This window comes from Anastrepha ludens, chromosome 4 (assembly GCF_028408465.1).
Source record: "Anastrepha ludens isolate Willacy chromosome 4, idAnaLude1.1, whole genome shotgun sequence".
Lineage (NCBI taxonomy): Eukaryota > Metazoa > Arthropoda > Insecta > Diptera > Tephritidae > Anastrepha > Anastrepha ludens.
The window spans coordinates 106,563,203-106,578,639 of NC_071500.1; the positions used below are offsets into that span (position 1 = coordinate 106,563,203).

General features: G+C 42.0%; 3 protein-coding genes across 3 annotated transcripts; 1 reads left to right on the plus strand and 2 right to left on the minus strand.

Moving 5' to 3' along the window:
- Positions 1 to 605: 605 nt before the first annotated feature.
- Positions 606 to 2,687, minus strand: LOC128860496 (26S proteasome non-ATPase regulatory subunit 4). Its single transcript, XM_054098070.1, has 7 exons — positions 2,581 to 2,687; positions 2,239 to 2,379; positions 2,064 to 2,178; positions 1,405 to 1,998; positions 1,257 to 1,341; positions 1,074 to 1,183; positions 606 to 1,008 (listed from the first exon to the last, which is right to left on the minus strand). The coding sequence occupies exons 1-7, from the start codon at positions 2,604 to 2,606 to the stop codon at positions 880 to 882; spliced, it is 1,200 nt and encodes a 399-aa protein (XP_053954045.1). The 5' UTR covers positions 2,607 to 2,687; the 3' UTR covers positions 606 to 879.
- Positions 2,688 to 4,759: 2,072 nt separating this feature from the next.
- Positions 4,760 to 5,686, plus strand: LOC128862207 (V-type proton ATPase subunit e). Its single transcript, XM_054100700.1, has 3 exons — positions 4,760 to 5,017; positions 5,095 to 5,142; positions 5,215 to 5,686. Exons 1-3 carry the CDS (start codon positions 4,923 to 4,925, stop codon positions 5,342 to 5,344), a joined length of 273 nt encoding a protein of 90 aa, XP_053956675.1. The 5' UTR covers positions 4,760 to 4,922; the 3' UTR covers positions 5,345 to 5,686.
- Positions 5,687 to 11,708: 6,022 nt separating this feature from the next.
- LOC128860499 (60S acidic ribosomal protein P0) lies at positions 11,709 to 13,418 on the minus strand. The gene is made up of 3 exons (XM_054098073.1): positions 13,314 to 13,418; positions 13,094 to 13,194; positions 11,709 to 12,875 (listed from the first exon to the last, which is right to left on the minus strand). Exons 2-3 carry the CDS (start codon positions 13,145 to 13,147, stop codon positions 11,976 to 11,978), a joined length of 954 nt encoding a protein of 317 aa, XP_053954048.1. The 5' UTR covers positions 13,148 to 13,194; positions 13,314 to 13,418; the 3' UTR covers positions 11,709 to 11,975.
- Between the last annotated feature and the right edge of the window lie 2,019 nt (positions 13,419 to 15,437).

Here is a 15,437-nt window from a genome sequence, read left to right on the forward strand (position 1 = left end):
CAGTTCAACATAATCGGAACGACCCGGATTTATTTATTACGGCCAAGGACTGTCACTTCAGCAGCATTCCCGGTATAGGTATGGAGAATGTTTATGGTGCTACAAAAAGAACACGTGTATACTTTCGCCATAAAAGCTTATAAAAAAATATCTGTCGTACGAAGGTAAATTAAAACTCTAGGTACTTCCACTTGTAGGAAAAAATCAAATATGAGAAGATCGGTTAACCACCAATAACGGTTGAAAGCGCCAAGTACATGTAAAGGGTCTTTGAAAAGTGACGCCTAGATGTCAGCAGTGAATACTTCCTGGACGGTACCTTTTTTATACCAAAAATTTCGAGAAACTGGTTCTTTGGACCAGCAAACCAAAAGTTGAACGTTTTGTTGAGAATATGGTTTTGCGCTGTAGCGCAATGTTGCTAAATCACTTACACACAATATCGATATCTCAATGTTCTCAACAATTAGGAATTCTTGAATCGACTGTTTGGCGGAATTTAATTGTAAACGTGCTTATGGTGGACATTTAAATGATGTAATTTTTCACATATAATTGTTATAAATTAATTATTTTGAATAAAAATAGTGAAACTTGGAAGAATCTAAATTTGTACAAGTTTTATTTTAAAACAACAATTAGACGCGTCTTTTGAAATACCCTTTTTATAATTTCAATACATCAATGTGATTTCTATACTTCTGGCAGCACCCCCTGTTATTGCATTGTTTGTTATTTTTAGATATAATCGTAGGCAATTTATTTTAAAGCAAATTTAATATAAAATAATTCATTTGGGTAAGCCTACACATTTATGTGTTAATATAGCTTAGTTATTGATACGGCATCAATTTAAAAATTAATTTTCAGAAATCCATTTCATTGGGGTTTATCCCCGTCATCGCTTTTCTTATCCTTTTCCTTCTCTTTTTCTTTACTGAGCGAACCCACAGCGTCTCGAACGGCTTCCGATTGTGGATCAACTCCGGGCAAATTTTCGAGCACACTCTACAAATATTTCAGGTTTACAAATACAAGTTTTTAGCATATTTTTTATGAAATGACATATATACCTGGAGAAATGCTGGATCACCAATTACTTCAGAATAATCATCATCAACATCCATCGGTTGGTTTTCCTCAGTTTTAGGACGCTTAGCTTGTTGAGTCACAGTCTCATCGGCTATAGGAATGAAAAATACAAAAAGTATACATTAAATTTTATATCCCAAAGTAGTTGAATGAGTTTAACAAACCCGCATCCTGCATTGACATTTGCATGGCAAAAGCAATTTGCTCTTCTTCAGTCATATTAGCGAAATCGGGCAAGTTGTCTTCCGGCTTTTTTTGTTTTCAAAATAAAATTAATATTTAAATGGTGTTTGATGTTTACTTATACATTACCGTTTCTGTGGATAATGCCAGTGCACGCTGCAACATAGCTTCTTCCGAATTGGGCTCCTCAATAACAGCACCAACAGTGCCTGCGCTTGTTTTCTCCCCACCTGTGCTGGTGCTGCCAGCAGTTACTTCTGTGCCACTAGCAGCATTTGATTCGGAAAGTGCGCGACGTTGCTCTTCTTCTTGACGTTGACGTTGCTCTTCCATAGAAACACGTAAAGCAAGTGCCAATTCCGGGTCCTCGTTGGGATCAACCCCAAATTCGAAACCTGCACCACTTAACCCTGCACCTCCCATACCATCTTCCCCTTGTATTATAGGTGATGATAATAGTGCATCGGATAATCCCGATCCACGTGGTACACTAACTAAATGGGAGCCTGTGCCATCTTTTCCATTTAGAGCATTCACGAACGCAGTTAGAATTTCATTGTTGTTTCCATGATCGCCAAAGCTAACGATGTCAACATTTACTTTTTCTTTTTTTAAACGCTTGGCTTGTTTGACCAATTCGCCTTCTTCATTATTTATCGGTGAACCGACAAATACAACAATGCGCATTTTATGGTTTTTTCCTTGACGATGTTTGAGGACCAACTATAATTTGTAACATAAATAGTATTGCATTTTTCAGTTTAAAACTCACAAAATAAAAATCTTACATGCGCAATACGGATACCAGTCAGTAAATTTATTTCGCCTTTTGGTTGTATTAAATGCATCTTTGAGAAAATACGCCCTACATCACTTGTTAGAGTAGCAAGAACTTCAACAGTGCTAAAGAAGAAAAATTAAATTATATTGTTTTTGGTATGTACACACATTTAGTTTACTTACTTGGATATTGTCATAAGTCCCACATTATTCTCGGGATTAGAGCGAACTTTTGTGAGGCAAACCAGGTTGATGCCATCCTTTTGTACGTTCAAACGGGTAGGAAAGTAATCACCATTTCTCTGGTAATCACTATTGTCAAAACTATCGAATAAAATAAGGTAATTTTGAATTAGCACTATACACATATGCGGCGCACACAAAAAGCACCATTATCATTTACATTGCTATGATAAACTATTTATTCTGATAAATATTACTTCACTGTAATAACACATTGCAATTAAACTTCAAACTATAAAAAAATATTATTAATATATTGTAAAAATTAATAAATTTACTTACCATATCATAGTACTTTCCAAAACCATTTTTAACAATTTTGCTTGTCACTTTTCCACTGAACTGCAATTGAGAGTCATCCAGCTGACATTTAGTAAAGTGTATGTTCAATTAGTGCCAATAAATAGACTATGACATACAGAGCGTACATATGGGTGTGTTCGTCGTCCTCAATAATTACAGTAATTTTGCGATATGTTACTTCTTTGATGGCCTGTTGCTGATATTTAGCTTATTAGCTGCCTAAATATTGCAGAAGTTATTTTCGCGCCGAACGTGATGTTTAAGAATATGAACCAATATCCTCGTTTTATCTAAACTTAATTTTACGCTAAAACATTAAATCAACAATATTAAACTTCAAAGTACTATTCATTACATCCAATTTTACTCCGCATTGAAAAATGTTATACTGCGCTTGATTAGTTAGTGATGATCATCAGTTTAGTTTTTTCAAAGTGGTATTCATTAAAAATAAACGTACTTTTCCTCATCCATTTTTACTTCGCATTGAAAAGTGTTATACTGTGCTTGATTAGCTAGATGACCAGATTGTCAACATTTTACTGATAGAACGATAGAACGCATTATTACGGGCACAGTTAACCAGTACGTTGTACTCGCGGTCTTGATTATTTGAAAGTATTATTTGATTTATATAACGGAGAGGAAAGAAGAACGATGAGATTTTGTGTGAGTCACTTTTGTAAAGAAGCGAAAAGCACAGTCTTGAAAACTAAAATTTTCAAAGGTGCTCCTAATTTGAACGCCATAAAAAAGTACCATTTGGCTTTCAAACATGCACAATGACAGATCATTGCTTCACAAATATTGGCAATATATGACTTAAAGTATTTCATGGCATGAATTATCGAAATTATTTAATTTGCTGTCTCAATTGGCAATTTCATTGAAAGTTATCACAAATTTTACGTCGAAATTACTAGCTAGTTCTTTTCATGCACGCGATAAGTAGTAACAATCCTTACATACGCAAAAACTTGGGCAAGCGGACGGTATAACTTACAAGTTCTTACTGGATAAATTTTCCCTGTTCACAAGCATACATCCACACAACATACAAATAAAAAAAAGTGCAGCTATGCTCAGGTCGTAGTATACTTTACAATTTCAATCTTTGTTTAACTTTTTTGAGTTCTTCTTGCAAGTTCTTACTGGTTTTTCTTTTTTCATTCATTTTGTATATTTTCTTCTCTGACAAATTTTGAATTCCCGCAAAATTAGCTGCTGGCAAGTAAGGTATTGGAAAATTATAACTAGAAAAGAACGTGCTCGTAACTATTGACTCTATAATGTGAGTACGGTGCTTCAAAAATATTTTTAGCTGTCTTCCATTTTGCTTTTTAACGGTTAATTTGAATCGAAAACCGTTTTTCAAGCAGCATTTATTGGAAAAATACTTATTGTACAATTTTTTTTTATTCTAAAATAGTTCTGGTAAACTTTAGTTCCGAATTTTTTAATTTTTTAATATTCATTATTTTTATTATATTATTTCTGCAAGATATCGATAGACTAAAACAAATAAATAAATGAACAAAGCTGTTCATATTTCTCACGTTCCCTAGTTTAATTTCCCGATTTGCGTGTAGGTTTGATAATATGGACGTTACAAGGCGTCTGTCAAAGCTGATTCATTTTTGACTACCACTTAAACCGTGCGTGTGGCACTTAAATAATTGATTTCTAGAAAATGCAGTAAAGACCATCCTTTACACTTGTGCATAGTTTCAATATTTTCGATTACTATATTTTTATGACCAGAATCGCAACCAATTACCGTCCGCTTTTTTACAAAAGATAGATAATTACAAATACTTACATCTATTAAAAGTTTATTTTTGGACTAGTATGCATAAATATACTGTAAGAAATTTGCTTTTACATGAATGGTGCATGAATGAGCTCTCAGACAGTTTGCTTTTAAATTTTCCACACTTTCATACTTTGGCATATGCACTAATGCTTTCAAGTGTTTTCTTAGCTATTGCGTCTTAGAAACGAAATCGCATATCAATTCCCTTGCAGCTTGTGTTGTGTTTACTCAATTGAATTTTGACGTGTAAATACGCAATTACATTAAAGATGGATGAATCACTCAGTTGCAACGCTGTGGAAATAATTTTTCCGTGCTGAATTGAACAGCTGGAACATAAAGTCCCATGGCTGATCATGTGACATTTGTGTAGCTGAAAATCTGGTCACTACCATCGTTTGTCTTTTCTGTAATAACCAACGACATAGTGCATCGATTGTTTTGGTTTTCCTCTTTCGCATGCCAAATTAGTGTAAATTAACAGTATTAAAGTGTAACGAGTGGCATAATGGAAAAAGCTTGGCTACCACCTATTATCATCACCTGCTTTTGGGCCTTTATTGGCATAATATGCCCATTTTTCGCTCGAGGACCTAACAAAGGGTATGTGTTACATTTGTAATAACTGCGAGCTATAATTAAATTCAAACATTTTAATATTTGGTTTTATTCGTTCACAGTATTACACAATGCTGCCTGATGTTGGTTGCATCCACCTGTTGGTTATTGTGAGTTTACAAATTCAACAAAAAACATCTTAAACCAATTGCATTAATTTGTTCCTTGTTCCTTCTTTTCAGCTGGTTATGCTGTTATATGACGCAAATGAATCCACTGATCGGACCTAAACTAACTATGAACGAAATCATGATTGTAGCTCGTGAATGGGGAAACCCCATCGAAGATGTCATTGACATTACATACCAATAGTACTTTTGTCATTCGTCTGCTTTTTCGTCGAAGGCTTCCTGTTAACACTTTATTATTAATGTTTGTTGTATTTGTTTACAAATGTAAACTTAATGTGCCTATGTATTTTTAGCCTTGCTACTATTTAAGCACAAAGACATATCTGTTAGCTTAAGACGCAGCAACTGCATAATATACAATGCCTACGTCTTAAGGTTTCGAAATTCCAGTTCTTATGAAACAATCGCAAAAATAATATAAAAGTGGTCTTATATATTTAGAATAATTTTCGAAATATAAAAATATATAGCAAAACCTGTTATAAAAAGTAAATAAAATTTGTTAACAGTCCTTAATTTTTAATGTCAAGCCAAACAGGCAGGTTCTGTATTGCATACTGGAGTGAAATTTTTGGAAGTTTTCCCTCAATTGCAGAACCTGTTCATAAAATGTAGATTTCGAATAACCAACATATTAGGCCACTATATAACGGTTCACTAGACAGGGCCAGATAAACCGCGGGCTTAACCAAAACCGCCCCTGCGAGAGGACTGTCCTAGTAGTGTTGGACCTGAAGAAGGCTTTCGATACAGTTAGCCATTCCACGCTACTAGATGATATTTATCAGTCGACACTCCCGCCAAGGCTGAAGAAGTGGCAAACTACCTGATCGGTCGGCACTCGTCAGTGATTTTTCGAGATCAAACATCAAAGCAGAGGAAGATTAAGCAAGGTGTACCGCAGGGTGGTGTCCTTTCTCCCTTGCTGTTCAACTTCTACATCTCGAAGCTCCCCCAACCATCAGCGGGAGTTTCCCTGATCTCATACGCTGACGACTGCACGATAAAGGCGTCGGGCAATGACATTGATGGCCTGTGTTCCAAAGTGAACAACTACCTCACCGACCTTTCTCGCTTTTTCACTGCGAGGAATCTCCAACTTTCCCCCACCAAGTCCACGGCGACCCTCTTTACCACCTGGACAAAGGAGGTCAAGCTGTCCCTTAAGGTAAAAGTCGATGACACACCAATTCCGACGGTAAATAACCCCAAAATTTTGGGTGTAACCTTTGAAAGCTTGCTCTCCTTCTCTGCGCACACAACCGCAATTGCCACTAAAGTCCAAAATCGCAACAAGGTCCTCAAATCGCTGGCCGGCAGCACTTGGGGGCAAAGACAAAGAACTGTTGCTTTCGACATTTAAGGCAATTTTTCGGCCGGTTCTAAACTATGCTGCGCCTGTCTGGTCGCCTGGAACTAGTGATACGCAGTGGACAAAGCTACAGACATGTCAAAATACCGCCATTCGGACAGCGACCGGGTGCCTCCTGATGTCTCCCATTCGACACCTACATAACGAGGCACAAATGCTCCCAGTAGTGGAGCACAACAAACTGCTCAGCAAGCAGTTCCTGCTTGGATGTTACCGCAGGTTTCACCCCTGCAGACACCTGCTTGAGCCTGAGCCGCCGCCCAGGCACGTCAGGAGACACCTCCTAGACCACGCTGACGAAATCCAGGACAAAACTGACCGCAACCTACTGGACCGGACAGTATTTAGACAGTCAATAAACGACATCCACCGGGAGACCGTTACCACCTTCATGAACTCCCGTCCTGTGAATGCCGTAATCGGAGTCCAACCACCACCTATTGCAGACGAAGAGCTCTAGCTTCCCCGTGAGACTCGTGTAACACTGGCACAACTACGTTCTGGATACTGTAGCAGGTTAAACTCCTACATATCCAGAATCGACCCCGACATACCAAACACATGTCCGGCATGTGAAGGTACCCCGCACGACACAAACCACATCTTCACATGCCCCATCAAACCGACTCATCTAACCCTCCTCTCCCTCTGGACCCAACCTGTCGAAACAGCATGTTTCCTGGGCCTACCCCTAGATGAGCTAGACGAAGATGACCGGTGATATGCCTACACTGACAGGGCTACCTATGCTGTTAAAACATCAACAACAAAGCCACTATATAATAATTACAGTTAATGTAATTCCCACGAGAGTAGGTTCTACTTTACCGAAATGATCCGGCTAAGGACACATATGTATGGGGAATATTTATGCTGCTGCATTAACCATGGGTTGAGACCAGTTTTACATTCCCATGGCAGCCGGTTCTACGTTACCGGAATGAATCGGGGTTTTTCCCGACCAAGGGCTGCCGCCCCAGTAAACTAGCCCTGTCTAGTGTACCGTATCCCACCCCCAGTCTTTCGTCACAGGAGCAACTCTACTTCTACTTCTCTACTTCTCTTCCGGGCTGGCGTCGAACCCAACTCCGGACCAGAAGTATTTTATTGCTGCATTTACCACAAACGGCTCCACCCGAACTCCACCTCGGTTAGGTGTAATAAGTGCAACAGGTGGTGCCATCTTAAGACCTGCTCAACCTTAAGACTCACAGGGAGTGGTCCACAAGGTAAGTGGTGACGTGTTGCTCCCGCCCACAGGTGGCCCCTGCCTCAACGGCGATACTGCCTTCAGTGCCGGCACGTCAAACTGCCGTCCCCAACAACACCCCAGTGCGGGGACAAACCAGCAGCTCTTGGCCCCCCGCACAGTCTACTCTGTGTGTCAGACCGTAGTTCCTCGGAACTTGACAACTGTCCAATGCAATTCTTACAGTGGCTGGTGCCATTTTCGGAGGTGCTCCGGCCTGCACACCACCCGTGAGTGGACACGCGACTTCGTTGCCCCCTGCTGCAGAGCTCTGCACCCGCAACCGCCCCCAGTGGCGCGGCCGCCAGTCAACATCAGGCCACTACCAATTTTGCGGAACGCACAGCAGGACCAACGTAGACAACATCACACATCCCTCACCCCCCGAGTTACGACCATACTCCCGCGAAGCTTCAAGCTATTGCAACTGAACTGCAACGGACTCACGAGCAAGATTGACGAAATAGTCGACTTCATGAGCCGGTATGGTATCAAGATAGCTGCGGTCCGGGAGACAAAACTGCACGCTACCTCCCTCCTGATTACCAGGGACGGCTACAACGTGCATAGAAAGGACCGCAAGCGATACAACGGTGGTGGCCTAGCGTTCATAGTCCACCATTCAGTGCAGTATCGTCTCATCGATGAAGGCATCGACCGCAGGGACAGTACTTTGGAATGTCAAGGTATAGCTGTCCGGTCAGGCGATGCCGAGCTCGAAATTTATAATATCTATATACCCCCTGTCACCTGCTGCCCGGCAGGATATCTCCCTGATATTGGTGCGCTCATCAGGGGAGAAAACCAATTGGTAGTAGGTGACTTTAACGCGCATCACGATCTTTGGCATTCAAGCCTGCCAAATGATCGTAGGGAACAGCTATTGGCAGAGCAGATAGACGATTCGACATTCAGCACTGTAAACGACGATGCCCCCACTAGGGTAGTGGGCAATTGCAGCAGCTCGCCTGACATCACAATTGCTAGCGCAGGTCTGATAAATAGCATAACCTGACGACCTATGCTATCGCTTGCATCAGACCACTTGCCCATTATCATCTCGATCGAGAAACCTGCCGACTTTGCTTCCGCGGATCACCGGTCATATATGAACTTTAACAAAGCTGATTGGACCAGATTCGCGGAATTTACTGAGGACATATTCGCAGCCCTACCCATTCCCACCGATGTGCGCGCAGGCGAACGCGCATTCCGCAAGGTGATCACAGCCGCCGCGGCTCGCTTCATACCCGCTGGGCGGATCCGGGACATACGTCCCAATTTCCCAGCCGAAGCAGCTGTTCTGGCGAATGAGCGTGATCGCCTACGCCAGGCCGATCCCGGGGATCCTCGAATAAAGGATCTCAATTCGGAGATCCGGCAACTGGTAACCCGACATAAGCGGACCAAATGGGTAGAGCATCTGAAGTCCTGTAACTTCGCCTCTGGTGTGAGCAAGCTCTGGTCCACCGTAACAAGGTGGATATCACCTTCAACGGCGTACTTCGTCGGATCCGAAGAGATGTGTGAGCTACTTTAGCCGGCAATTTATACTGCATCCTCCGGTCGACAGATCCAAACGTTGTGCCACCAGACGGTTGCACAAACTGACATACAACAGCGCACCGCTTGCTTTCTTCAGCGACGAGGTTCAGGGGGCCATCAAACATATGAAACCATCTAAAGCCATTGGCCCTGACGGACTAAACATGCTGATGCTGAAAAAGCTGGGTCCACTGGGAGTAGAATTTCTCACCAAGGTCTTCAACCTATGGCCACTCTCATCATTCCTGATAAATGGAAATTAGGGACAGTGGTCCCACTACTGAGGCCAGGGAAACCCGCCAACCAAGGGGAGTCCTATCGTCCGATAACTCTCCTTTCCCCAGTAGTGAAGACTCTTGAAGCCCTTCTACTTCCACTCCTTACAGAACACCTGACTCCAGCTTCACACCAGCATGGTTTCCGAAGAGTGCACAGCACCGCCATGGCACTCACCGTCATGGCACTCACCGTCATAAACACCCAGGTAAACCGCGGACTAAACCAAAACCCCCCCTGCGAGAGGACTGTCCTAGTAGCGTTGGATTTACAAAAGGCTTTCGATACAGTCAGCCACGCCACGCTACTAGATGACATTTTACAGTCGACAATCCCGCCAGGGCTGAAGAGGTGGACCGCGAACTACCTGAGTGGTCGTCACTCGTCGGTGACATTTCGAGACCAAACGTCAAAACAGAGGAAAATAAAGCAGGGAGTACCGCAGGGCGGTGTCCTTTCACCCTTGCTTTTTAATTTCTACATTTCGAAACTCCCCCAGCCACCAGAGGGAGTCTCACTGGTCTCATACGCCGACGACTGCACGATAATGGCGTCGGGCAATGACATTGATGGCCTATGCACAAAATTAAACGACTACCTCGCCCGCCTTTCTCGCTTCTTCACTGCGAGAAACCTACACCTTTCTCCCACTAAATCCACGGCGGCCCTTTTTACCACCTGGACAAAGGAGGTCAAGCTGCAACTTCAGGTACACGTCGATGATACCCCAATACCGACGGTAAGCAACCCCAGAATATTGGGAGTCACCTTTGACAGCTTGCTCTCCTTCGCAGCGCACACAACCGCTATTGCAACGAGAGTACAGAATCGCAACAAGGTCCTCAAGTCGCTTGCCAGCAGCGCTTGGGGCAAAGACAAAGAAATGTTGCTGTCGACTTTCAAAGCAATAGGCCGACCGGTTCTTAACTATGCTGCGCCTGTCTGGTCGCCTGGAACCAGTGATACGCAGTGGACGAAGTTCCAGACCTGCCAAAATACTGCAATTAGAACCGCTACAGGATGTCTCCTGATGTCCCCCATACAACACCTGCATGACGAGGCTCGCATGCTGAAGGAGCATAACAAACTGCTCATCAAGCAGTTTCTGCTAGGGTGTCGCCGTAGGCCTCACCCATGCAGACACCTGCTTGAGCCTGAGCCACCTCCCAGGCACATCAGGAGGCACTTTCTCAACTACGTGGACGAGATCCTGGACAAAACAGGCAGACCACTCCAGGATCAGACAGTGTACAGACAGGCTATAAACGACATTCATCGGGAGACCCTTACCACCTTTTTAAGCTCCCGACCCCCGAATGCCGTTATCGGAGTCCAACCACCACCCATAGTAGATGAAGAGCTCCAGCTTCCCCGAGAGTCCCGCGTAACCTTGGCACAATTACGTTCCGGATACTGTAGCAGGTTAAACTCCTACTTATCCAGAATCGACCCCGACATACTAAACACATGTCCGGCATGTGAAGGCACCCCGCACGACACTAACCACCTTTTCACATGCCCCATCAAACCCACTCATCTAACACCTCTCTCCCTCTGGACCCAACCCGTCGAAACAGACAGACGAAGACGACCAGTGATTACACTACACTGACAGGGCAAAGATACTGCTACAACAATAACCAATTTTAGCGTTACGTTTCCACGACAGTCGGTTCTACGTTACCGAAACGACCCGGATTTATATCCGGCCAAGGATTGTCACTTTAGCAGCATTCCTCGTACATGCACGGGGAGTGTTTATGCTGCTACAACAACAACAACCAATTTTAAATCCTCAAAAAAAATCTGTTGTCCGGACAAAGATATAGAAACATCGTTGGCAATATTTTAGGTGGTTGACTGTCTGGTACTTAATTTGTCGTCGAACGATCCCCACATCCATAGTGAAGCTCTGTGCATTTGTACTTAATGCTAGTATCAACCTCTGCACCCGAAGGACAATAAAAATACCTTTATCGGAGACTTATCCCTACCATCCACAAGAACGATTTCACTCGTGAAATCCCCATAACACAGGACGACTAATTTCTGGATATTCTAGCGGAACATTATCTATCCAAAATAAAGCAAATACAAAAATGGTTAAGTTAATTACATCTTTATTTCTTTGTACAAATTCAGATTTTAGTATAGAATAAGATTTTGAAACACACTTTGCGACGATAACTTGCCATTGGGTGCGTCAGACCACGACAATAATTTACCGATAACAAAGAGGTGCGTAGCATAATCAGATTACTATAAGATCGTCGTTATATTATCAACATATCCATACTGCTGAAAAACCCGAATAATCGCACTCGAAAGAAAAGCGTAATGGCAATATAACAATTGTTACTGTTGAGCCCTTTAGTCGAAGAGACCGAAACCCATGTCGTCGTCTTCTTCGGATTCCGATTCCTCCTTTTTGGCTTCTTCTTTCTTTTCGGCAGCAGCACCAGCGCCAGCAGCTGGAGCAGACGCAGCAGCGGCTGCAGCAAATTTGCTGGGGTCCTTGATGAACTCCTTGATGGTAGCAGCTTCCTTGAATTCCACTTCGGTTGCAGCAGCAATAGCCAACAAGTTCTTGAAACCATTGGCAATACTGTGTGGCGCCGAAGCAATGGTTGGATAACCAATTGCCAAAGATACAGCAGCCAAATTGGCCACTCCAGCTTGGAACTTCGCACGCAGATCCTCAGGCTTAATGTCCAAGATTTCGGGCGAGAAAATGGAACCAGAATCGTACACCTGAGTGATGATCAAACCGTATGAGAAGGGCGAGATGTTCAACATGTTAAGCAGTGTAGCCTCAGAAGCACCAACTTTATCTCCAGGCTTCAAAATTGGTACATCGTTAATAATTTCAATTGTACCCTTGGAAATCTTGGTTGGAATTGAGAGAGCCTGGAAGAAAGAAGTCTTTTCGGGACCCAAGCCAGTATTCTGTGCAGGAATAATGACGGGCAATGGGGCAATAGCACCAGCACGAGCTGGGGCACGCACTTTCGATTCCAATAACTTGTCACGGACTTCAGCCAAATCACCCTTGGTGAAAACGAAACCAACATTGCCTTTGATGTGTGGCAACAATTTTTCCAATTGAGCGTTGTTCTCCAAATGGCCACGGATAGCTTTACGCATCATAGTATTCTTACCCATGAGTACAACACCCAAGCCACGCAAGCTGGTACGGATATTTTGCATCTGCTTAGAGCCGACATTGTCAGCGCCGACAATGAAGCACTTCGGAAATTCATCGAAGAGTTCCTGCAAGTGAAAATAAGAACAATTAGTAAATCGATGAACTTATAATAACGCCTTAGCATGAAAATATTTAATCAGACGCAAGTTTATCTAACCTAACGTGTATCAGGATGTCTGGGTTCAGCTTTTTCAAGCAAGACATCCGAACGATACACATTCAGACGTAGAAATGTTATCATCATTTAATGAAATAGATATATAAATACAAAACGCATACTTACAACAACTTTTAAGAAGTATTGAGCTTTCCAGGCGGCTTTGTTCTCCCTAACCATCTTGAATCAAGTTGTGTAATTAGGGACTCGTGAAATGAATTTAAGAACTGTAAAACACATAAAATACATTGTATATTAGACGAAGCTATCATGATTATTGCATAAAAGAACTTATTTGATATCACAAAATTTAAGATGTTCTTAATTTTCACAGATTTCTACTCACCAAAGCACAAAACGTATACAAACGACGGTGTCTATGACCAAAATGGCCGAGTTCAGAGAATTTTAAAATTAGTTGGCATCGCGAAAGCGCTGAATACAGGGTTGCATCAAAAGCGCTATGGGCGCCTTCTGTTGGTATAAATTTGGGACAAAACTCCAAACCAGAGAACGTTAATGTATAGAAAGTCTCAATGACAGGAACGTATGGAATTTCGAGGGGTACTCGTCTCGCGAAGACAATTTCACCATAGACACATTTTTCAACAAAAATTAACAGTGAGGGGCTGAATTATGTAAATTTAGCAGCAGTCGATAAGAATTTGTTGGTGATTAGAAGCAAAGAATGTTAGGTAGCTTTTTAATATGACCTATATATTTGAATTTTTCCAAATTTATTATTCTGTCTGTCTGGTGTCTGTAAAACTTTGTTGAACCCTTCAACTGAATCAAAATCCTCTATAGAAAACGCTTCATTACCAGGCACACAGGAAGATGGCATATGCAAATGTAAATTTGTGAATTTGTGAATTTATATACATATGCGCATATGTATATGCTGTGTGTATGTATGCTCACTAGCGACAGCTCAAAATAAAACGGTAAACTTCTCAAGAAATCCAGCGCGCACTCATGGCGCAGCGCATATTCATAGGCACAGCATTGTACATACACTGAAGAGCAAAACTGTAACAAAATGTAATACTTTCTATTTCAACACATTTTTTTTTAGACATGTTTTAACAAATCAAATATTTTTTTTGCATAACTTTATTGGCATGTATGTACTCTCTCTCTCAAACCGGTTTGGTGTCTATGCAACAACAACAACACTAGTAGCAAGCAATAATGCAAATAAAGACAAATGTTACAGTTTTGCACTCACTCTTAATTTTCAAATTTTCCGTTATTTTTCTCGTAATTATATATTTGGTGGATTTTTAATTATTATAAACGTGACCGTGAATAAGACAAAATGTTAAATCGGGAAATACAACGCCAAATAATTGATTTGCTGAAGAAGGGCGAGTCTATAAGAAAAATAGCTAAAAAATTCGAAGTGAGCCACATGGCTGTGCAAAGGCTGCGGAAAAATGTACCAGACGCTGTTCCCAGTAACAAAGGAGGCCGGCCAAGGAAGATAAGCGACCGCGATGCCCGCCATCTGTCAAATTTGGTAACAAGCAGCAAGGCGGTCACTCCCAAAGAAGCACTAAAGATGCTGGATATTGATGCCAGTCAGTGGACAGCCAGGCGCAGCCTGTCAAAACTGGGGCTAAAGGCAGCGGAGAAGAAAACCAAGCCAATGCTGACAAAAAGACATGTGCGGTTGAGGCGGGATTTTGTTGCGGCTCACCAAAGCTGGACAGTTGAAGATTGGGATCAGGTACGTCTTTATAAATGGATTATAAAAGACCTTTTTTCATAAAATTTCAAAACGATTGCAGGTTATTTGGTCTGATGAAACCAAAATCAATCGATTTCAGTCAGATGGTCGGGCCTGGTATTGGGTTAAAGACCCAAATGCAGTCCAGACACATCACATCAAGCAGACAGTAAAACATGGTGGTGGCTCCATTATGGTGTGGGGCTGCATTTCCAAAAATGGTGTGGGTCCTTTAGTACGAATAGACGGTATAATGCGGAAAGAGGAATACCTGGCCATATTGCAACAAAATCTGCCGGGTGTAGTGGAAAGTATGGGTCTTGCTGCTGAAAAAGTAATTTTTCAGCAAGACAATGACCCTAAGCACACCGTACATGTTGTACGAAATTGGATGCAACGCCAAAAATTTCGTAACTTGAAGTGGCCTCCACAATCACCGGACATGAACCCAATCGAAAATTTATGGAGTCATGTAAAATCGAAGCTTGCCGAATATTCAAGTCCGCCCAGTGGAGTTAATGAGCTGTGGGAGCGAACACGCGATGTATGGGATGCTATTCCGACTAACTTTGTCTTGAGGTATACACGAAGTATGCCCAATCGTATCCACGAGCTGAAAAAATCCAAAAGATATTGGACATCTTATTAATATTTATTTTATTTATTGTAAAAAATAAAAAATGGGTTGAGTGCAAAACTGTAACATTTGTCTTTATTTGCATTATTGCTTGCTACTAGTGT

Bases quoted from the DNA above. Each gene is read 5' to 3' on its own strand.
- LOC128860496 (XM_054098070.1), bottom strand. From the start codon at position 2,606: ATGGTTTTGGAAAGTACTATGATATG. The intron at 1,184-1,256 runs GTTTGTTAAACT...TCATTCCTATAG, and splicing joins AATGTCAATGCAGGATGCGG to CCGATGAGACTGTGACTCAA. The intron at 1,009-1,073 runs GTATATATGTCA...AAATATTTGTAG, and splicing joins GTGATCCAGCATTTCTCCAG to AGTGTGCTCGAAAATTTGCC.
- LOC128862207 (XM_054100700.1), top strand. From the start codon at position 4,923: ATGGAAAAAGCTTGGCTACCACCTATTATCATCACCTGCTTTTGGGCC. The intron at 5,018-5,094 runs GTATGTGTTACA...ATTCGTTCACAG, and splicing joins GCTCGAGGACCTAACAAAGG to TATTACACAATGCTGCCTGA. The intron at 5,143-5,214 runs GTGAGTTTACAA...CCTTCTTTTCAG, and splicing joins GCATCCACCTGTTGGTTATT to CTGGTTATGCTGTTATATGA.
- LOC128860499 (XM_054098073.1), bottom strand. From the start codon at position 13,147: ATGGTTAGGGAGAACAAAGCCGCCTGGAAAGCTCAATACTTCTTAAAA. The intron at 12,876-13,093 runs GTAAGTATGCGT...TTTCACTTGCAG, and splicing joins AATACTTCTTAAAAGTTGTT to GAACTCTTCGATGAATTTCC.